Source organism: Caretta caretta, chromosome 2 (genome assembly GCF_965140235.1).
Source record: "Caretta caretta isolate rCarCar2 chromosome 2, rCarCar1.hap1, whole genome shotgun sequence".
NCBI classification, from domain to species: domain Eukaryota; kingdom Metazoa; phylum Chordata; order Testudines; family Cheloniidae; genus Caretta; species Caretta caretta.
This window is the reverse complement of record NC_134207.1, coordinates 89,756,361-89,779,692: the sequence shown is the minus strand read 5'-3', so window position 1 is coordinate 89,779,692 and position 23,332 is coordinate 89,756,361. Positions and strand designations below refer to the sequence as shown.

At 40.6% G+C, this 23,332-nt stretch overlaps 1 protein-coding gene across 3 annotated transcripts in view; it reads right to left on the bottom strand.

The window, feature by feature from the left end:
• Positions 1–13,692: 13,692 nt before the first annotated feature.
• The window catches only part of RAB31 (RAB31, member RAS oncogene family), a 96,961-nt gene continuing 87,321 nt past the window's right edge, over positions 13,693–23,332 (bottom strand). For all 3 annotated transcript variants that reach the window (XM_048840267.2, XM_048840268.2, XM_048840269.2), the window contains one exon: positions 13,693–17,871. In XM_048840267.2, coding sequence (XP_048696224.1) covers positions 17,774–17,871 — 98 coding nt within the window. In that variant the 3' untranslated portion in view covers positions 13,693–17,773. The remainder of the gene's footprint in view (positions 17,872–23,332) is intronic.

Sequence of the window (23,332 nt, the reverse complement as noted above, 5' to 3'; positions counted from 1 at the left end):
ACATGCCTATTTGCAGGATCAGAGCCTAAAAAGGTATCTACACTATTACTCTACACTCAATAATATTGTAAGCAGTCACTGGCTATTCTGTCGCTGTTGTTGTAACACTCTATACCTCGGGGGAGCATCCTGTAGCCCCCATATTCCTCATCTATATCTAATTGTGATATTGAACATAAAGCAGGCAAGGGGACTGGACTAGATGACCTCTCAAGGTCCCTTCCAGTTCTGTGATTCTATGTGAGGTATCAGGGGAAAGGTTATGATCTGCTGAAACCCACTGTTCCATATAAATATTTATTCATTAATGTATATGACATTATGATAATGTGTTTTATAGTTGTCACTAAAATATGCTGTGAGTTAGGGAATTGCCCAGATATTAGATCCCCCGAGACAAGGACAAGGGAGCTAACCAATGCCCGGGCAGGGTGTCAAACAACCATCAACAGCAATTGTCCTGCAAGGGAGTTCCAATTCAATGACTCACTTGCACAAGTCCACACCAGGGAAATTGCTCAACCTTGCCTGGTGACTCAGCAATGCCCACCAGACATGCCTGGGATTATGTTCTCCAAACACATGGACTAACGGTATAAAACAGAACACAGTGAGGGCTCTCGTGGGGATTTAAAGGTCTGGGGCGGTAGCAGCTGCTGGAGCCCCAAGCCTTTTAAATCCCCGCCTAAGCCCTGCTGCCCGAGCCCTGGGGTAGCAGCAGCAGGGCTCCGGAGGGGATTTAAAGGGCCGGGGCGGTAGCAGCAGCTGGATCCCTGGGGTCCTTTAAATCCCCAATGGAGCCCGGCCACCGCTACCCCAGGGCTCGGGCAGCAGGGCTCAGGCGGGGATTTAAAGGGCTCGGGGCTCTGGCAGCCGCTACCACAGCGGAGCCCCAGGCCCTTTAAAGCTCTGCCAGAGCCCCGGGGTAGCAGTGGCAGCTGGGAGCCCCCAGGGCCCTCAGTGATTTAAAGGGCCTGGGGTTCCACTGCGGTAGTGGCAGCTGGAGCCCTGGACCCTTTAAATCGCCCCCGAGCCCCAGGGCTCTCAGCCGCCTCTGCAGCTGGTAGCTCGGAGGTGATTTAAAGGGCCTAGGGCTCCCAGCTGCCACTACTGCAACTGGAGCCCCGGACCCTTTAAATCAAGATTTAAAGGGCCCGGGGATTTAAGGCCCTGCCTCTTCCGGTTGAGGCCACGCCCCCTGCTCAGCATGCTGACGTATCGGTAAGTCCTTTAACTTACTTTCACCCCTGGGCTCCACATGTGGTTGTGCTGAGCAATAGCACTTGGAGGGGTTTGCTGCTTGTCACTAGCAAAGCATTGTGAGAGACAGCCCAGGCTAAAGAGTTAAGGGGGCACAGCAGTCCCACAGTCCCAGGTTGCACCCGGGGATCCTGTCACAGTTATGCTGTGGTAAAAAACAGACAGGTATTCAGAAAGGCTGGTTCTAGACAAGTGCAGGATGAGTTGTTGGCCAATATTACTAATTTACTAGAAATGGAATGTTACAGGTAATATCTTTGCTTTTAATTTAAAATTCAGTCAATACATTGTGGGCCAAAGACAAGGTTTCTGTAATTTTCCAAATTCGGTTTGTTGCAAATGTGTTCCATGTTTGCATTTAACTAGTCATTGACTAGGCTTATAGGTCTGCATTTTTACCTGACAGATTATTTATGAAATGTTCATTCCTTAGGCAGCCAGGGAAAAGCCTGTATAGTTTTATTGATGGGATCTTTGACAACCTTGGGTTTAATTATTTATGGAGCTACTGTGCAAGTGATACCATTGAGAACCTGTTAGGCTGAAACATGCAATTGATATATTGTGCATAAGCGAGGACTAGCGTATTCTTCCTTGAGACTTTGTTTTGATGCGTTGCGGAGTCACAGAAAAAAAAATTCCATAAGAGTTCTTTCTGTGTGGCCAGGCATTCGGAATGTGTACAAAGCTTTGGAACACTTATTTAGGATAGCAGCCATAAACTCTGCCTCCCAGTCCACAACCATTAGTTCCCTTCATGCTCCCTCTTAAACCCTTTCAATCTTCACTCCTATACATTGACTCCATTTACTCAACATACAGTGACATACACTACATTGTTTCTAAGCCTACATGCCTATTATACTTTAAAAAAAAAAGTTGAAAGATCGTTATTAAGGTTGCAAAGTCAAGCACTCATAAACTAGGTAATGCCAGAATGAAGACTGCCTAAAACAGAGTCCCATTATTCCATTTTTTCAGACTCACTATTTAGAATAGAGCCCATACTTCAGGAGACTTGTCTCCAAAATTCCTAGATCATGATTTCAGAGGGTGTGAGTAATCGTTAGTAATTCAGTGACACAGGATAGGACATATATTCAGGTATTTTCCTTTAAGTTTGTCTCCAATGAGAAATTATATTTTAAATCTTTTACGTTCATATTCTGGAGGGAAAATTTAGCTGGATGGAGGTTTCTGCATGTCTCATATGGGCCACTGATTCAAATAGTTTTAATAGGGTTCAGTAACCTCTATTTCCCTGCTATTGGTGTGAGGTGTAGGCCTTGCCAGTTTATAATTCATGAGGCTTTTGTTCTGTTGAAATCTGACTGGGGAGAATATTAAATGAAATGCCTCTTAAATTCAAGAATTAGCTCACTTGAGTGGATCACCATAATGTAACCTTCAGGGTTCCCAACTCTTTATTTGGACAGTGGTAAATCAAGTGGAATGAACCCAAGATAAAGAGCCAGGAGCTTAAAACATTAAGACAACATGGGCTTTTATGCTTTTAAAGTGTAACTGTCTTGGTCCCACATGTCCCTTTAATAGGATTTGAGTAGCTAGTGAAATCTAATCAATCACTCTGTTTTGCTATCAGCAGATACTAGATAACCATATAAAGAAACTAAATTTTTCTACAGTTGCTTTACTGGGAGGCTTGGACCATCATAAGGTACCCGTGAAACCCACCCTTCTTGCAGCCCCAAAAGTGGCCAGTGCTGTCTGAAGGGATTGGGAATGGGATGTGCCAGTTCAGCAGAGCCCTCTGCAACCTCCACCAGCAAGACCCCAGCGGATCCTGACCAACAGCTAAAACTGCCTTTCTCCGACAGAAGCATTGGAGTATGGGAGTTCAAGTACTCTCACTCTCCCAAGTGGACATACATGGGGATACAGCTACCCTGGTTTGAGTCATAGAGTTTAAGACCAGAAGGGATCACTAGATTGTCATGGATTTGGTCACAGAAACCCCCTTGGGACTGTCACTTGATGTGCGGAGACTACCTGTGAGTCCATTTTCTCTGCCAGTTTGGGCCTCCAGAACTCTGTCTTGTTGAGCCAGATACACTAATCAGCTGCAACACAGACCCAGGGTCTGACCCACGCGCCCAAAGCTGCAGACTTAACTGAAAACTGCAAGTGCTCCTGTCCCTAGCACCCAGACATCCAGCTCCCAATGGGATCCAAACCCCAAATAAATCCATAAAAAGAAAAGGAGTACTTGTGGCACCTTAGAGACTAACCAATTTATTTGAGCATGAGCTTTCGTGAGCTACAGCTCACTTCATCGGATGCATACCGTGGAAACTGCAGCAGACTTTATATATACACAGAGAATATGAAACAATACCTCCTCCCACCCCACTGTCCTGCCCAGGTATTGTTTCATATTCTCTGTGTATATATAAAATCTGCTGCAGTTTCCACGGTATGCATCCGATGAAGTGAGCTGTAGCTCACGAAAGCTCATGCTCAAATAAATTGGTTAGTCTCTAAGGTGCCACAAGTACTCCTTTTCTTTTTGCGAATACAGACTAACACGGCTGTTACTCTGAAATAAATCCATTTTACTCTGTATAAAGCTTATACAGGGTAAACTCATAACACTGATATAGAGATATGCACCGCTGTTTGCTCCCCCAGGTATTAATTACTTACTCTGGATTAATTAATAAGCAGAAGTGATTTTATTAAGTAGAAAAAGTAGGATTTAAGTGGTTCCAAATAATAACAGACAGAACAAAGTAAGTTACCAAGCAAAGTAAAACAAAACACGCAAGTCTAAGCCTAATACATTAAAAAACTGATTACAGATAAAATCTCATCCTCGGAGATGTTCCAATAAGCTTCTTTCACAGACTGGACTCCTTCCTACTCTGGTCCCACTCCTTTCCCCGGTACAGTTCTTGTTAACACCAGCTCAGGTGGTAACTAGGGGATTTCTCATGACTTGAACTTCCTTTGTTCTGTTCCAACCGTTTATATAGCTATGGCACAAGGTGGGAATCTTTTGTCTCTCTGGGTCCCCACCCCTCCTTCTAAATGGAAAAGCACCAGGTTTAAGATGGATTCCAGTACCAGATGACATGGTCACATGTCCTGTGAGATGCCAAGCCTTCATTCTTCCTGGCCTGACGCACAGGAAGGCATCCAAGTAAACAGAGCCATTTACAACCAATTGTCCTAGTTGATGGGAGCCATCAGGCATCCAAGCCACCATTAATGGCCCACACTTTGCAGAGTTACAATAGGAGTTCAGAGTAACACTTCATATTTCTAGCTTCAGATACAAGAATGATACATTCATACAAATAGGATGAACACACTCAGTAGATTATAAGCTTTGTAATGATACCTTACAAGAGACCTTTTGCATTAAGCATATTCCAGTTACATTATATTTATACTCATAAGCATATTTCCATAAACATATGGAGTGCAACATCACACGGATCATCTAGTCTTACCTTCTGCATATCACAGGTCACCAGTTTTGCCCAGCATCCGCACACTAAACCCAAGGAGCAGTGGTTGCAATTTACACCTACTGTTGAATCAAACATTCCCTTTCTTCATCAGGCCACGGGAACAGAGCTATGGGGGGTAGAAGATATACAAAATACAGATATACAAGAATACAGTCACATTCTTGATTCCAATTTCTTAACTGAAATCAGGAGGCACAGAGATTAAGAAGGAAATTATATAAAAATAAACAGGTCGTCTTGTAGATCAGAATCTTGCCTTCAAAAGTCTACACTAGAGGGAGGCTTAATTAATCAGCATAAAAGGAAGTAGGAAAGGAAAACCTAGTAGGCCAAATTGTCCTGTCTACTAAGGCTACTTTGTATCTCAGATAGCAGATGGAGTATTCCCCTTGCAGAGGCATAAAAAGAAGGAGAGGATATGTCAGAGTAACTCCACTGCACCTGATCCTTTACTGGGATTGTAAGCCAGTCTTTTCTGCTGCTCTAATATCTGCTGCTGGGCTGGTAAGGATCAAGGAGCCAGAATTGGCTTGCTGCTGCTGCTACTCTCCGCAGCTTGGACCAGGACCAGATTTAGGGTCAGGGGACCACCTGGGGTGACAGGCTTTGGGGGTGCAGGGCTCGGGGTGCTGATTTTGTTGTTAGCGACAAAAGGGAGATTAGAATGTTTGAAGTAAAATGTTTCAGGTATTCGTATCTGGATTCATTTTTCACTGACCTCCTAGAATGTTCTGGACTGTTGTAGAATCTCGTGGAATCTTCCAGCTTTCTGAGAACTAGATTTTCCTCGAACTTCCTAGAATGCAGTGTCAGCCACACCCTCGCAGGTATATAAGGGGCGGGACATCGCCAGTCAGTCAGTGAGATATCAGAACGAACTGAATTGAAGTGACAGCCCAGCTGTGATATCATGAACCTTGTTTTAGTGTACAATTGTGAAAGTGTACTTTTGTTTTACGACTTGAAGAGTGTAAGTAGCGACTAACAAAGGACATATTTAATGATACTCCAGAGATATCTGTCAAACTCCTATTTACACAACAATATAAAAGATATACTGTTACTTCTTTTGCCATGCTTACCACGTAATGTTTGATGACTTTCTAAGACTGCGGAACATAGTCTTTTGAGCTCCCTAATACTGTCTGTTTTCCCCCATAGAAAATAAAAGATGCCCCCAAAGAAGCCTTCAGAGCCCAGTACAGAAAGCACTATTCAATACTGGTCCACCTAATGTTGGTGCACAGTTCAATTTCTTGATGTTAGTACATTTCAGTTATTCTTAATATTAAAAAGTTTCTATAAGTTTAGAAGAAATGACTTTTTATTTGCTTATATATGGCATGAATAAATACAGATTTACAGATCCTAGTGTGCAAATTTATAGTCTTATTTGACAGGGATAAATCATGCATGCAAATTGTGCATCAAAGTCGTGAAATGGGCTACAAATGCAATAAAAAATAAGGTATTCAAACATTTAACAAATGGAGGGGGGCATCAAAGATGCTCCTCACCTGGGGCGCCAGTTGGTCTAGGGCTGGCCCTGGCTTGGACACAGTGGAGAATCAGGGCCAAAGGAGTTATACCGTACCTCCAGGTATCTTAGCACTGCTCTGAACACCTCTGGATCTGGCCCCTTAATAACTAGATCAGTTTCTGGGAAAATAGGCATGGTAATAAACATTTTGATAAAAATGTGCCTGTTTTAAATGTTCTAAAACTTCCATACATGGCAACATTTGGGAGACTAAAAAAAAGTGACACATTTTCACACCGCACATTTTCTATTATGTGAATGTTTGTGAAATCAAAAAAGCCACTTTTGCCTAAATAATGCTTTTCACTTACTTAGCACTTTTACAGTCAGGATTTAATTATGCCTCGCAGTACCATATAGAACAGTGGTTCTCAAACTTTTGTAGTGGTTACCCCTTTCACATAGCAAGCCCCTGAGTGCGACCCCCCTCATAAATTAAAACACTTTTTTGTATATTTAACATCATTACAAATACTGGAGGCAAAGCGGGATTTGGGGAGGAGACTGACAGCTCGCAACCCCACATGTAATAACCTCGAGACCCCTTGAGGGGTCCCGACCCTCAGTTTGAGAACCCCTGATGTAGGAGGTGAGAAAATCTCCAGTGTAATGCAGGTTGAATGTGGAAATCTTTGCTCCCTGAAATGGCCTAAATAAGCGTTTCTTTTTGTGCACTCTGGCAAGGCTTTACAAAAAAGTAAGTCATCTCCAACAGAGCTATCAGAAACAGACCGCACAAACTCTAGATCCTGTGAAGCACCAGTGACATTAGCTGACTCATCAAGCTGATTTGCTAAGTACAGTAGTCATTTTTGCTGAGTTTTGAAAGCCATTGCCCTCAGACATCCTCATCCCTGTCTCTGACATGATGTGAAATAATGTCAGTTGACAAAGGTTCTGTTTCCAATCTGGTAGCTGCTCCAGGCCCTATAATTTTTTTAAACCATGCCTATCACACAGGGAAGGATGCAATTTTCTGCAGTGGCATGCACTTTTCACTGTTCTGTGCTTCGAATAGATACCAGATAAATGCCTACATGCTGGCACTGATAGCCTGAGGACTCAAGTCTTGTTGATTTTGCAAGGCATCAGATATCCCCTAAAAAAAAATCCTTCAGTTCAGGTTTTTTCAGTGATGGCCATTTCATTACTTTTAAGCCTTTATATCCTCAGTAGCCAGCACTTCAGAATACACTACATGCTGTGGTTTCAAATCAGTCAGTGCAAATCCATTTGGCACATATTTGTCAGGTTTGTATCCATTTCTTTTTTTATCATTTAAAATTTGAATTCCCTTGTTTTATTCAGCCCCAAATTTTACGTTTTGCACAACACCCCTGCATTCCCTCCACATCCCCCGCTCCAATGGACTGCCACACACAGCACAGGAAACCTTCTACAGCATCACCGTTTCTTTCTTCTTCTGCAGGTCGACACTTTGCAAGTGCAAGGGTTTTCTTTTAGCAAAAGTGACTCTTCCAATTTTGTCCTGCTTCCATGCAAAGCATTCCCTCTCCAGGAATTCCACCCCCAAAAAATCAAAACTTTGGCATTTTGAAACAAAATAACAAAACATTTCTCAAGCATAATTAACAAAAAACACTTCAGCAGGTTAGGTCCTGGTGATGTTAGGAAACTAATGTGTCTGCTGAGAGGCCTTTTTCTGGACTCAAATAAAACTGGATCATTTTGAGTTCACCTATCCACCTCACTGGGAAGCCTTAAAATTCCTTTGCGTATTCAAAATGGTCACAAAACCATGCCATCTTCCTTTAAGAAACGTCTCGTACTGAGGAATCTTTGCCCCAGATAGACTGATCATGTTTTTAGTTTCAAAGACTCCAACACAGGGAAGATGTCTTGGTTTAGATGCCCACATAACATCCACATTGCCGCCTTCAGAGGGGAAGTGCCCTCTCAGAACAATGAATAATGGCTGCAGCAGCAAAACCTAGGAGGCTAATGGAGTCTCTAAAAGGAACGTTCCCAGGAACATCTTGCACATTGCAAAGAATATCTAGCACAACAGAAATTAAGCCTTAACTGTGAATGTATGTTTTTCTTTGGGTTTACAGCAGATCCTTAGCATTCATTGAATGTTTTTTGTGGTAAATATTTACACTGTAAATTAATGATGAATGTTGGCAGGGATTACATTTGTGATATTCAGAAATAATTCTAGGCTTGCTGATAACTTCATTTCTACAGAGCTAGCAGACTGGGAAAGGATTTCGAAATGCACCATGTCATCCATGTTGCAATCATTGCTCTTTCACTCAAGATACACATTGCGTCTTTCATTGGGTGTTTGTCAGCAAAATATTTACACGTTGAAGATCACAAGTGTAGACTTTTAATTGTACAAGTTGTTTCAACCGAAATTTCACCATATTTCAAACACCAAAGCAGAAATGTTGACATAAACTCATTCATTCATTAATTTTCAGAGACAAAAATTACCAAAAGCAAAACGTTATGCAACTCCAACCCTACCCCCCAACAATCAGGTTGCTTGGACAAGCAGAATATGCCCACTTTTCCCAACCCTGAATATTTAGGCATCAAAGTGGTAACTTACCTCTGCCAATCAAGTCTGCCACAAACTCCCACAAAATGGGAGGGAATCAAGAAACTCCCACAAAAATGTCCCCCTCTTAGTATGTAATAAATCCTACGTCCCAGGAGTGCTGTACTTGAAGAGAAGACGACAATGGTGGAAGTGGGGAGGCAACTAATTTATCTTCCAATTTAAACAAAACATTTAAAATAATCAAGGGGGCAACACCACTAGGCAAATAATCTTACAATTAAGTGCACTTCACTGGAAACATTTATATTTTCCCCCTACAATATACAACAGAGTATACTAACAGTACAGCACAGTGTTTGGCATGTATTGTTGGAAATGAGAGTGGGGCACAGACCTTTTAGGGCAACTGGTGTATCCTTGCTCAGAAAACTAGTCTGGTACTTTTCAAAAGAAAAACATCCTTCTCTAAATCACCTTTATGAGCCTCAGGGATAAAAGTAATCCCTGTTCAGAGGCATGTTAGCAATATTCAGAGAAGGAAAATCCGTCAAAGGCTGCCAAATCACCTCAACCCTCTTTTTAATTTGGCAGCAGAAATTTACCAAGGAGCTTCCACAAATCCCTCCAGCATATTACCCCACTTGTCTACACTTGGACACTGTGTTAGACCATGTGTTAACAAACACGATGTTAAACACAATTTAGCATTAAAGGTAGACTAGGACTGCTGTGTTTCAAATCTTGTCAGCTGGTTATGGTTAATCCTTAATAATTACTCTTTATTACCAAAAAACAAAAATACACCCAGGCCCTGTCGTTGATATAATGTATTAGTGCTCATACTGGCTGAAGCACATAGTGCTGACCAGTTTTCAGAGGAACAGCCGTGTTAGTCTGTATTCGCAAAAAGAAAAGGAGTACTTGTGGCACCTTAGAGACTAACCAATTTATTTGAGCATGAGCTTTCGTGAGCTACAGCTCACTTCATCAGATGTATACCGTGGAAACTGCAGCAGACTTTATATACACACAGAGAATATGAAACAATACCTCCTCCCACCCCACTGTCCTGCTGGTAATAGCTTATCTAAAGTGATCAACAGGTGGGCCATTTCCAGCACAAATCCAGGTTTTCTCACCCTCCACCCCCCCACACAAATTCACTCTCCTGCTGGTGCTAGCCCATCCAAAGTGACAACTCTTTACATAATCAAGTCGGGCTATTTCCTGCATAGATCCAGGTTTTCTCACATCCCCCCCACCCCCATACACACACAAACTCACTCTCCTGCTGGTAATAGCTCATCTAAACTGACCACTCTCCAAGTTTAAATCCAAGTTAAACCAGAACATCTGGGGGGGGGGGGGGGTAGGAAAAAACAAGAGGAAACAGGCTACCTTGCATAATGACTTAGCCACTCCCAGTCTCTATTTAAGCCTAAATTAATAGTATCCAATTTGCAAATGAATTCCAATTCAGCAGTTTCTCGCTGGAGTCTGGATTTGAAGTTTTTTTGTTTTAAGATAGCGACCTTCATGTCTGTGATTGCGTGACCAGAGAGATTGAAGTGTTCTCCGACTGGTTTATGAATGTTATAATTCTTGACATCTGATTTGTGTCCATTTATTCTTTTACGTAGAGACTGTCCAGTTTGACCAATGTACATGGCAGAGGGGCATTGCTGGCACATGATGGCATATATCACATTGGTGGATGTGCAGGTGAACGAGCCTCTGATAGTGTGGCTGATGTTATTAGGCCCTGTGATGGTGTCCCCTGAATAGATATGTGGGCACAATTGGCAACGGGCTTTGTTGCAAGGATAAGTTCCTGGGTTAGTGGTTCTGTTGTGTGGTATGTGGTTGTTGGTGAGTATTTGCTTCAGGTTGAGGGGCTGTCTGTAGGCAAGGACTGGCCTGTCTCCCAAGACTTGTGAGAGTGTTGGGTCATCCTTTAGGATAGGTTGTAGATCCTTAATAATGCGTTGGAGGGGTTTTAGTTGGGGGCTGAAGGTGACCGCTAGTGGCGTTCTGTTATTTTCTTTGTTAGGCCTGTCCTGTAGTAGGTAACTTCTGGGAACTCTTCTGGCTCTATCAATCTGTTTCTTTACTTCTGCAGGTGGGTATTGTAGTTGTAAGAAAGCTTGACAGAGATCTTGTAGGTGTTTGTCTCTGTCTGAGGGGTTGGAGCAAATGCGGTTGTATCGCAGAGCTTGGCTGTAGACGATGGATCGTGTGGTTTAGTCAGGGTGAAAGCTGGAGGCATGCAGGTAGGAATAGCGGTCAGTAGGTTTCCGGTATAGGGTGGTGTTTATGTGGCCATTGTTTATTAGCACTGTAGTGTCCAGGAAGTGGATCTCTTGTGTGGACTGGACCAGGCTGAGGTTGGTGGTGGGATGGAAATTGTTGAAATCATGGTGGAATTCCTCAAGGGCTTCTTTTCCATGGGTCCAGATGATGAAGATGTCATCAATATAGCGCAAGTAGAGTAGGGGCTTTAGGGGACGAGAGCTGAGGAAGCGTTGTTCTAAATCAGCCATAAAAATGTTGGCATACTGTGGGGCCATGCGGGTACCCATAGCAGTGCCGCTGATCTGAAGGTATACATTGTCCCCAAATGTGAAATAGTTATGGGTAAGGACAAAGTCACAAAGTTCAGCCACCAGGTTAGCCGTGACATTATCGGGGATAGTGTTCTTGACGGCTTGTAGTCCATCTTTGTGTGGAATGTTGGTGTAGAGGGCTTCTACATCCATAGTAGCCGGGATGGTGTTATCAGGAAGATCACCGATGGATTGAAGTTTCCTCAGGAAGTCAGTGGTGTCTCGAAGGTAGCTGGGAGTGCTGGTAGCGTAGGGCCTGAGGAGGGAGTCTACATAGCCAGACAATCCTGCTGTCAGGGTGCCAATGCCTGAGATGATGGGGCACCCAGGATTTCCAGGTTTATGGATCTTGGGTAGTAGATAGAATATCCCAGGTCGGGGTTCCAGGGGTGTGTCTGTGCGGATTTGATCTTGTGCTTTTTCAGGAAGTTTCTTGAAACTTGGAGAGTGGTCAGTTTAGATGAGCTATTACCAGCAGGAGAGTGAGTTTGTGTGTGTATGGGGGTGGGGGGGATGTGAGAAAACCTGGATCTATGCAGGAAATAGCCCGACTTGATTATGTAAAGAGTTGTCACTTTGGATGGGCTAGCACCAGCAGGAGAGTGAATTTGTGTGGGGGGGTGGAGGGTGAGAAAACCTGGATTTGTGCTGGAAATGGCCCACCTGTTGATCACTTTAGATAAGCTATTACCAGCAGGACAGTGGGGTGGGAGGAGGTATTGTTTCATATTCTCTGTGTGTATATAAAGTCTGCTGCAGTTTCCACGGTATACATCTGATGAAGTGAGCTGTAGCTCACGAAAGCTCATGCTCAAATAAATTGGTTAGTCTCTAAGGTGCCACAAGTACTCCTTTTCTTTTTACTGGTTTCAGAGGAACAGCTGTAGCTCACGAAAGCTCATGCTCAAATAAATTGGTTAGTCTCTAAGGTGCCACAAGTACTCCTTTTCTTTTTTCTTTTTACTGTAACGAGAGTGATCAGGTAAGGTGAGCTATTACCAGCAGGAGGGGGGGGGGAGGACCTTTTGTAGTGATAATCAAGGTGGGCCATTTCCAGCAGTTGACAAGAACGTCTGAGGAACAGTGGGGGGGCCAACGTAGTGAGCCAAACTGCATGGTAGATTTGCAGAATGAAAAGAGTAGAAATATGAACATTTTTGCAATATGAAAAATACTTAATATGGAGAGAACATTTGAATTCAGCTTTTCAGCATAAAAAAACTAGTATATTGACTACTGTATATCCTTTTTGACTCTCACACCCTTTGTTGCCTGGCCGCTAATAACATGGTTTCCAGTAAAGAATTTAATTTTTGTAGTGAAAGACAATGTCCAAATAAGCAATCAAGTCATCACTGGTCCAGAAGTTTAATAATTTACCTAAACAAAAGCTGATCTTAGTAATGATCAAGAACACTGCTATGCACAAATATATCTATTATTAAAACTGAATCCTTAAGAACTCACCGTCATTAATTATTAGAGGCATTTATACAACTACTTTTAGCCATTTTACCCTTCCACTCATGTTTTAATGCTTTTAAGAAGATTACATAGTCAAGGAGAAAACAATGCCTGATGCTGAGCTTAAGGTTTGCCTTTCAGGGGTATGCACATTTCACAACCTGGTAATAGCCTCAACACTTTAACAGATAAGAATGAGGGGGTGGAGGTCGGAAGTAAACACAAAGTATTTCATCAGACTTATTGTCCTGATCTCTTACAAGGTCACAGCTATGAGCAGAATGACACTCCTTGCAAAAGGAGATTGAAGTTGGAGTACTTTTGAAGTATGAAATGTCAACAATTTGCTTCAAACACAGGGAATAAAATCTGTCGTGTTCATATGGAAATATGGGGTTTTTTTAAGTTAGTAAACTTCACAAACAAATGTAGGATCCCAGATCATAAAAAGTCCTAGAATACAGGACTGTAATAATGTAAAGGACTACTGATATATGCATCCAAACTGCCTAACTAGAATTAGCTAAAATATCCTGTCCAGAATGCAATGAGCCTTATGTAAAATCTATGATATATTTACGTATTGATTGATGGATGGATGGATTGACTGTAGGGGTGTGCAGTGTCACTTCTGTTGCTCCAAAGTCCTGGTAAAGAACAGGGAGGGAGAGTTGAGCAGCGCATGGACTTTGTGATAGCCCTCTTCACAAATGCCACAAAAAGACATGAGAGCTTTATCATGTTGTTCTGGAGATCTGTGACTTTTTTGTTTGTTCTATTGAACCCAGAGATGTTTCAAAATCAGAAGTATATAAAATATTTATTAGTATTAATCACTGTAGGTTAAATAAAAACAAAACTACGTTTTAGGCAAAAATCTTATTAGATATTATACAATTAATGTGTAAACATAAGATAAAGTATTAACAGATTGCAGCATCCCATACATGCAGCGAGTGGGTCCAGCCCAGTCAAAGCCCTTACATAAACAAACAGAGTGATAGTACTTAGCACACAACTTTACACTGACATTTGGTCACTGGATCTGGTTTAAATAATTAAGGGTAGGATAGTAACATATATAATCAATGTAATCAAGGTCTGATAATGAATCAGAGTGCTTTCATGTACAAGCTATCTAGTCATGATAAATACCACGTACACTGAAGAGCAACATAAAATTGGGAAATAATGATAGGTAGTTTTTGTTATTAAATAATGTAGACGTATGTTACGATGCAGCACTTCAGACTGACCTGTTGTACCACAAATAAAAATAATCAGCTAATTAATCTCATTTTTGAGGGTATGACTTTTGCACCTACTGGTGCCAGCTAATGGATCATAATTGTTTCTCCAGATTTCCTTGTCCTGCATGGCAAACATGGCAAACTTATATTCAGTAATATGCCATTTAATGCTTTAAAATGGCAAGTCAACAATGTACCTACATATATCTCCCTCTTATTGCTACCTTCTATCTTCAACCTTAAATTCATAAAGGTGAAATGATCACTAATGATATACATAATTACAGAATACAATATGCCGTATATGTGAACCAGATATAGCAGTGAAAAAAGTACTGTGTGTCACTATAACAAAATATAAAACTATATTTATATATCTACACATACACACAGCATATATGGAAACTATTCCTTAATACAATTTTTCTAAAGTAACTTATTCATGACATACCAGAAAACATGCCACTTTGCAACTGGATGGTCACAGTCTTGAGCTATGGTGCATACAAAGACTCCATATAACATACTCAAATTGCAGCTTATGCTTTAGCCCCGCTACTGGCTGTCCTGCTGAAGCCAGTCTCTTGACAAGTCCAGTCTAGCTGGCTCACACAGAAGTGCTGCATTATTATTATTGAGGAGATTCGTTATAGATTCAGATCTTCTGTATAGTAGCTTTTTTAGTTTTTAAACTAGCCAGTTTTTTAAACTACGATCGGTTAGAATTATAGTTGCTGTTGAGACTTATGACTCTGAGTTAATTTTTGGTATTCTGTAATTTTTCCAAGTATTTAAAAAGAATGGCAACATTTCACAAACAAAAAGAGCAACCACAAAAAGCTAACATCATGATTTATCAAACATATACGCTCCTAAACCAAGCCATAACCTCATTCCAAAATACAGAATAAAACAACATTTCAAGACTGAAAAAACACTGGCTGTTAGGAATAATAGTTGGGGGCTACTCTTGCATCCAAAGAAAACCATAGGTACACTGTATATTACAGTGACCTGTTATTCTCTCATCTCTGCCTTCATACTGAAACTGACCACAGCCCACATTCTGAAACAGTATTCAGCCAAAACTTGTATTGACTTAAGAGATCTGATTGAATAAAAACAGAATAAGGACTTCAGGATTTGGCCTCCTGAAATGTAAAAATATCTAATGTAAACCTGCTTTGGAAATGCTAGAATTTTGCAAGTCTGTATCAGCCAGAAAGTTCTCTCCACAATTTCTAACTTCAAACTATATAACATAAGAAGACTCAGATCTGTTTCTGATCCACATATAACTCAATGCTAGCTGTGAAAGCTGGTTATGCACTTTAATACAAAATCTATATCACACAGATTGCCATCATTTCCCAGTTCTTATTTAAATCTGAGATTACAGGGCAACTGTAGAATTGCCTGAAGAAGCTTACAGCCATCTCAAGCAGATTTTAATGGGTTTGAGATGTCATGTGAAAATGAAGTTGACCACATTTAGGTTTATGAAAACAAGTTAAAAATCAGTTTTATGCATGACTAATATAGCACAAAACCAATAAACATTTTATTAAAAAATGAACACTTGTAAATAGCGTTGCCATCTTTCCCTAATACGTAGCTAGCTGTAGACTCTGCCTTTTTATGCTTAGTAAGCGGAGCTGCCTGTAGCAAGATGAACATTAGTCCCTTAAGTAACATTAATTTGTGTTGTTGATCAGTTCAGTATTTCTTTAGCCCAGTAAATAAGTTAGCACTACAATGACTACGGGCCTGATCCAAGTCCCACTGAAGTCAATGGAAAGATTTCCATGGACTTCAATCAGGTTTGGACCAAGCCCTAAATAATCAATACTATCTTACCACCACCTTCACTCAGTAGCAGAGCCAAGCTTTAAGGAGTGGTGGAGCTAGGGAGTCACTGGTGGTGCCACTTTCAGTTATTCCCGTTGGCTTTAAAAGGTGGCACCCATACACCTATCAGCTACTACGGTGTAGCAGTCACCCTCCCTCCCCCAGACTACCTCTGCCACTGCACTGACTCACAACAAAACAATAAGAATCTGTTTTTCTTTATAAGTATGTAGTTCCAGCTACATCCTGCCGGTAAATGATATATATTCTCTCTCCTTAGTTGGACATAATTTTTCTCTTGTGTTTACTTTTCAATTAACTCCTCCACTGTTGTATAACAAATGTGCTAAAAGGTCAATGTTTCTAACAAGCAAAAATGTATCATGTTGTACAATGAATTTGGCTTTTGATTTCATAATTTAAATTTCTTACTCTGCTTTAGCTCATCATTAAATTTAGTGGAGAAGAGAAAAAAATAATTTACTTACTCTATCAATCACAGAACCAAAACATTACAGATAGAACAGACCAACAGTTTTAGGTCACCTAGTCCATAACTCCAAATACTGGATTTTTCTCTGCACTGTGTTTTCTCATGCTTTGTTCAATCTAGTTTTAAATGTCTCAAGCAAAGAGTGTTCCATACCACTTCCAAACCACCTGGGCAGACAATTCCACAATTGAACACACTGCACCTTTAGAAAAATCTACATAATTTCATCCCCATGAGATCAGACTATACCGTACTCTCTTATAACACTAACAGCAGGCGGCAGGATTAATCCATTGATGGAACCCTGGAGGGAAACAAAAATGGATTTCTGCTGACTCATTGTGGCAGGTGTGACTCCATCTTGGAGATGAAGGAGGTGGGATGCCTCTTTGGGCAGACGGCATGGTGGCCTAGGGGAGTGAAGTATCTGCAGGAAATCCTAGCAACAGACAGGCTTAGGTTGCTGTTTGCATTTTGTTGCAATTGTTATTAAAAAGACCTAAGCCCTGGAAAGTGAGTACATTTTGACTAAATGTAGTGGGTGGGGTGTAGATTATTTCTGGACCAGAACGGGAGCTCCATCTGCTTACAGCCATCCTAAACAATTCCTCTTCCTCCGTGGAAATTCCATCCTTCAGGTACATGCAGATTGCAGAAAGTGTGTCTCTCAGCTGACATTTTGCCAGGCTAGCCATCACCTGTTGGGCCAAATTCTGTCCTGATTCACAACCTGTAAAAACTGGGCTCTCTCTCATGTTGGATCCATTTTTCTAGTTCTCAACTTCAATCCATTTCTTGATGATGGTTGATCAAATCATCTGACAAAACTACAGCTTGAGAAAAGTCACAGAAAAGGAGCCTGGCTAAAAGCAAAGGCAGAGAAGTATGCAGCCCAAAGTTCAGGTTTTAAATCGTATGCACTATATTCCTCTAAAGATTAATTTAAAACACATTGAGTCCACTCTCATGTAAGAGGAGAGATTTTACAGCAAATCTAACGTTTCTATGTAAAAAGCCATTTTATTTAAAAAAAATTAACAGTCATTGGTTTAAACAGAGAATTGGAGTAATTTGACTCAGGAATTTTGGCAGGATTCTAGGGAGGATTTTCCATTTTTGCAAAATCCTTTCTGCTTATGATCCTTGCATTTTTATTGGCACACAGTATTGAAACGATTGCTTTCAAGGCAAGGTGCCATGCTTCTGAGGTTGTGAAGCCCTTTGCTCAATGAATAAGCAAATGGCATTTTATTTTATTTTTTTCAAGTAAATCAAAACAAGCCATGTTGGGTCAGCAGCACCGTCTAGTTGTCTGTGTAGTCTGCTTTCCAAGTTTGATTGCTCCATTGTTGCCATTTTCATGAGAGTCCAAGGGTGGAATTTGTCGACCTAAAATATATAAAGAAAATACTGAATTAAATACTCTGCTGTAGAAAAACACACAGAGATATTAGTAAATAATTAATTAGTTTGCAATTTAACTATTTAAGTCAGATTTGAATGTGAAACAACTGTTTTCCATGTAGTTTCTACCTTATTTCTTTAGTTTATATCTTGATATGTAAAAGGAGGCTTTGTCCCATTTTAAAAAATATATACTGATTGTCAACTGGGGACATTTAGAACATAAGAACAGCCATACTGGGTCAGACCAAAGGTCCATCTAGCCCAGTATCTTGTCTTCTGACAGTGGCCAACGCCAGGTGCCCCTGAGGGAATGAACAGAACAGGTAATCATCAAGTGAGCCATGCTGTCGCCCATTCCCAGCTTCTGGCAAACAGAGGCTAGGGACACCATCCCGGCTCATAGCCACTGATGGACCTATCCTCCATGAATTTATCTAGTTCTTATTTGAACCCTGTTATAGTCTTGGCCTTCGCAACATCCTCTGGCAACAAGTTCCACAGGTTGACTGTGGGTTGTGTGAAAAAATACTTCCTTTTGTTTGTTTTAAACCTGCTGCCTATTAATTTCATTTGGTGGCCCCTAGTTCTTGTGTTATGAGGAGTAGTAAACAACACTTCCTTATTTACTTTCTCTATACCAGTCATGATTTCATAGACCTCTATCATATCCCCCCTTAGTCATCTCTTTTCCAAGCTGAAAAGTCCCAGTCTTTTAAATCTCTCCTCATATGACAGCCATTCCATACCCCTAATCATTTTTGTTGCCCTTTTCTGAACCTTTTCCAAGTCCAATATATCTTTTTTGAGATGGGGTGACTACATCTGCATGCAGTATTCAAGGTGTGGGCGTACCATGGATATATATAGAGGCAAGCACTTGTAACACTATAATTGTTATACATTTACTTCAATGAGGAAAGATATTTTATTAAGAACTTGTAAGACTATTAAAGGCACAGGTTCTGTTATCTCTCCCACTTGAACAAAAATAGTTCTAGTTTAGCAAGAGTTTAAATCATCTACGTTTTCAATGCATACGTTTATTGTACCCCAGTGCTCTCCAAAGCACAAAAGCATTGTAAACAAGCTAACATGAACAATAAATGGAAAGGTGAAACAAAACCATTCTTTTAATAGAATCCCTCCCTCTGTTTCTTGGTCCCCTCAGCTCCCACAGCAGATGATTTTGCTTGTCTAATAAGCCCAGGTTCTTGATTCTTATTTAAACGTATTTGAATTTAACAACAACAACAAAAGTTTCAGTCCTAACTGGGGTTCTAATGCATGGCAAGGGCCTGCTGCTTTAAGTCTCTTCCTGTATGCCTCTTCAATTCTGCTGTGACATCTGTTTCTCGGCGAGCTGCATACAGGTGACACAGAATATGCCCATTAACTATGTTGCAACTAACAAGCCTGGTCATTCAATGCAGGCATATCAGGAGTGACTCGTGTGAAAACTAGGGTCTAGAATTAGGGAAAGTAAGAACCTGCTGGCTCTCATGGCAGCAGGTAAGAATGTTACATGAATGAGTTTGGCTAGTGTATGGTGGCACTGAGGATGGTATTCTAGGTGTTATAAAAAGAAGAGCTTAATATTTGAGAAAGGCTTCCCAAAAGGGCGATAATAACATTTTGGAAACATGGAGAAAAACAACTGCACTGAGCTCATGATGTTTCTAAAGTATTTGAACTTGGCTCCAGTTGACCCTGGAGCCCTGCCAGTTTTTCTGGGAGCCTAATACAGTTAAGAATGTTGGAATGTGTAAACTTAATTTCCATAATATACCATTAAGCAAATGTTTTCTCAAGGTTTGGATCTTTGAACAACAAGTTTGAAGAGGAGAGTGTAGAGGTGGAAGTTCATTTAGAGACAGTTTCAGAAATCCACTGTAAACACTTTACTATGTTGGTTCTATCTATTTTTCAGCCTGAGCTTCACAGTACTAGTGAGTTTAAACCTGTGAGTATCCTGAACTATCACACCCAATAAGAAGCCATTGGAGGAGAATGTTGCAGGCTGACCAAAGTTAGCAATTATTTTGTCCAGTTCAGAATAGGACACAATACTCCAAGCTGGAATTGCCTTTATTTTATTATTGGTTTTTCATATCAATATAAAATACAATAACAATTGGAAATAATACAAAAAATAAATACCTACACATGCTGCGATTGGTGCTGTCATAAATTAAAGTGCAACAAGTAGAGTAAGTTTATGGAGAATCTATGTTGTTGTTGTTCTGTTAATTCAATAAAAGGCAACAAAGTTTCAAACTCCTTTTCAGTCTTGTGGTTTTGATATTTTTTTGGTATGCAAGTTTTCCCATCATCATTATTGCCAAGATTTTGTTAAATCCAGATGATACTGTGGAACTAAATATTTTTAATCCTATCATGAAACTTGTCTCTGCTCAAGGGACTCCTAGGATCTGAGTGAGTTATCACGAGTAACAATGGTGAAGTCAATTGAGTTACACTAGTGTAAAATTCAATGTATTGAGATAGAATCAATCTCACAATGTGAGAAATAAACTGAGGTCAGTCTCTTCTAGTATTCAGAGTATGGAGCAAGGGTTAATCAGAGAAAACATCTCTCCATTACAAAGTAGATGAGCTGGAGAATATGATTAGAGCCTGAAATCTGTTTGGCAGACTTTAGAAAGAAAATAAGATACTTGGGCTCATAGCATTGTCTATTTCAGGACTCTTTAATTGGTAATCTCATAGCAGACGCAGTAACACATAATGAATGTTTTAGAGAGCTGACAAAAAGATCCAGATGATTAGTAGGGGAAAGATGAGCCCTAGCTGCAAATCCAAGTCAGTGGTGACCACAAGTTTTAACTATATGAAAGATATTTGGTGGTCTCCGTTCATTTCTTAATAGACATAGTGTCCATATCACAAAACCCCAATTGGATCTAGTTTGGATACTAAGCAGGATCAGCAGAGAAATCAAGAACTGAATTGGTTTACAGAATAAATTACTCTCTCATCTGTTTAGGTTGCCCCTCCAGAACAGGGGTGAAGCACATTACATGTGTTGGGAAGCCTAAATTGATGCCATCTATGCTATAGATGTTCTGTAGATAATGTTAAGAGAGCTATATTCTGGACTAGCAATCTAGTAACACTAGTCTCATGGACAAATGCATTCACTGAAACAGTTTTTAAAAATGACTAATTACCATCAAACCAGAACTGCCCTGCTTGGTCATTTCTGTTCACAATATACCATCAGAAGAGATGGAACTGTTCTGTTCCTTAAACAGAAATATCAATCCAGACCACAGACCTCATCTCCTCTCCAAGTATTGTAGAGAAGAATATATATTACCATGATGTAACCAGTTGGCTGGACCAAATAGATACAATGCTTTAGAAGTCCAGATGAAACAAACAGGTTCACAGAGAAGAAGAAATATAAATGCATTTGTCCAAGAACTCTTGAATTGGAACTGGAGAAATCTGGAACTTTTGTATGCTTCTACTGGAGTGATCCAATCAACCTTAAGTTTTCTGTAGTTTGCATCACTGCTGTTTCTAAGTGCTCTGCTTTAAAAGTAGGTTTTGTCATTTTAATTACTGGAATATTTGATTAGCATTTAGAGGATTTTTTATATGTGGAGAAGTAGTACACATAAAAAAGCCTTCAGACAAACAGCTTTATTTCATTTTTTATTTTATATACTCAGGCTGTTTTATAAACATGCACTTCTAGACACAGATGCCTGAGTCTTGAGATCCTCAAGTGGGCATGGCTTGGTGCATGAAAAACTGAGGCAACCAAAGATAGTTCAGGAGCAGGAATGTTAACATAGTTAAGCCTCTGTCATGTAACTCCTCAGTTTGGCAAAGGGGGAGCATCAAATCAACTCTATTCCATTCTCAAGTGTGCTGGAATTGGGCTGGAGCTGCCCAGAATGACAGTCCAGGGTATACTCCAAAATCTGAAAACATTCTGACTTCTACTCCTGAACTACAGACTAACAGGGTAAAGAGCCAGAATTCTGGGAGCTTAAGTTCAGAGGCTGTCAATGTGAGGGTGCAAGAGGCAAGAGATGGGGAAATTAGGGGCTGGGAGGGGGCAAAGTGAAATGGTGTAGAAAGGAAAGAAATACAGTAGAACCTCAGAGTTATGAACACCTCGGGAATGGAGGTTGTTCGTAACTCCGAAATGTTTGTAACTCTGAACAAAATGTTATAGTAGTTATTTCAAAAGATTACATCAGAACACTGACGTAACACAGCTTTGAAACTTTACTATGCAGAAGAAAAATGCTGCTTTCTGTTTATTTTTGTAGTAGTTTACGTTTAACACAGTACCGTACTGTGTGTGCTTTTTTTTTTCGGCCTTTTTTTGTCTCTGCTGCTGCCTGATTGCGTACTTCCGCTTCCAAATGAGCTGTGCAGTTGACTGGCCTGTTTCTAACTCTGAGGTTCTAGTGTGTAGGGCAGGGAGCAAGAGGGAGAGAACAAGGACTGGGGGACAGCAAAAGGGCCAAGAACACAGAGAAAGGGTCCCCTTTGGAGGGAGCAGCTGCATGAGTAAAATCAGTTCCCAAAGATGCTCTGTAGACCTAATAAAGCTCCCTTTTGAATCTGATACTCAGTTGTAAACAGTATTGCGCCAGTGTTACCAAAATAATAATACATGTACGTTTTTAAAAATACTAAAACACAGAAATTTAAGAATGAGGCTGTCCAGAGAATTATCCAAGGTTCTGCTCTTGCAAAATAAGCCCAATAATTAGCTTCAAGTATAAACCCCTGGGTATTTGTAATAAGATTATAGATTGTAACATGGGACTGTGCAAGACTCTGTCTGTGGAAGGCTGAAAGTTCCTTACAGTTCAATTTAAGGAAAAAAGGTTTACATCCTTGCAAAGACACGAGTACAATAGCTATTACTTCACACAACCCATGTGTTAAACATAGGCCCTAAAATTATGGATTTTCATCACAGCCTTGGATATAAGCTGTTACAGTTCTTTTACACGGAACAAAATACTAAATATTTTTTTGTTCATACCTGTTTTAGTTCTTCTGTTGCGGTCTATTGAGTTTCCTGTTCCTACTGTATTTTTGGAAATTCATAGGGTTTGGGTTTTTATTAAGTTACTGAGCATTCCTCACTCCTGATTTGTGCGGCCTCTACTCTAGCTTTGTGTCTTTGTACATAGCTGGTTTAATTAACATAAATGTGTGCATGTTTTTTTGTGGGAGTTTTTACAGCTCACCTCCCTTGTACCTTCTTTACAGAAACACTATGGTTTGAACGGTTTGTTCTGTTTAATAACGCTTTTTGGTGAGTAATTTCCCCAGCACATGGTGCAGGAAAATGGGTTGTGCACTGAAAATGTGCAGAGACAGACAGAATTATCCCAGCTAGGCTGCAGAATAGATATGAAACTGCTGTTGCAGGTTACGGCTGCATGACTGC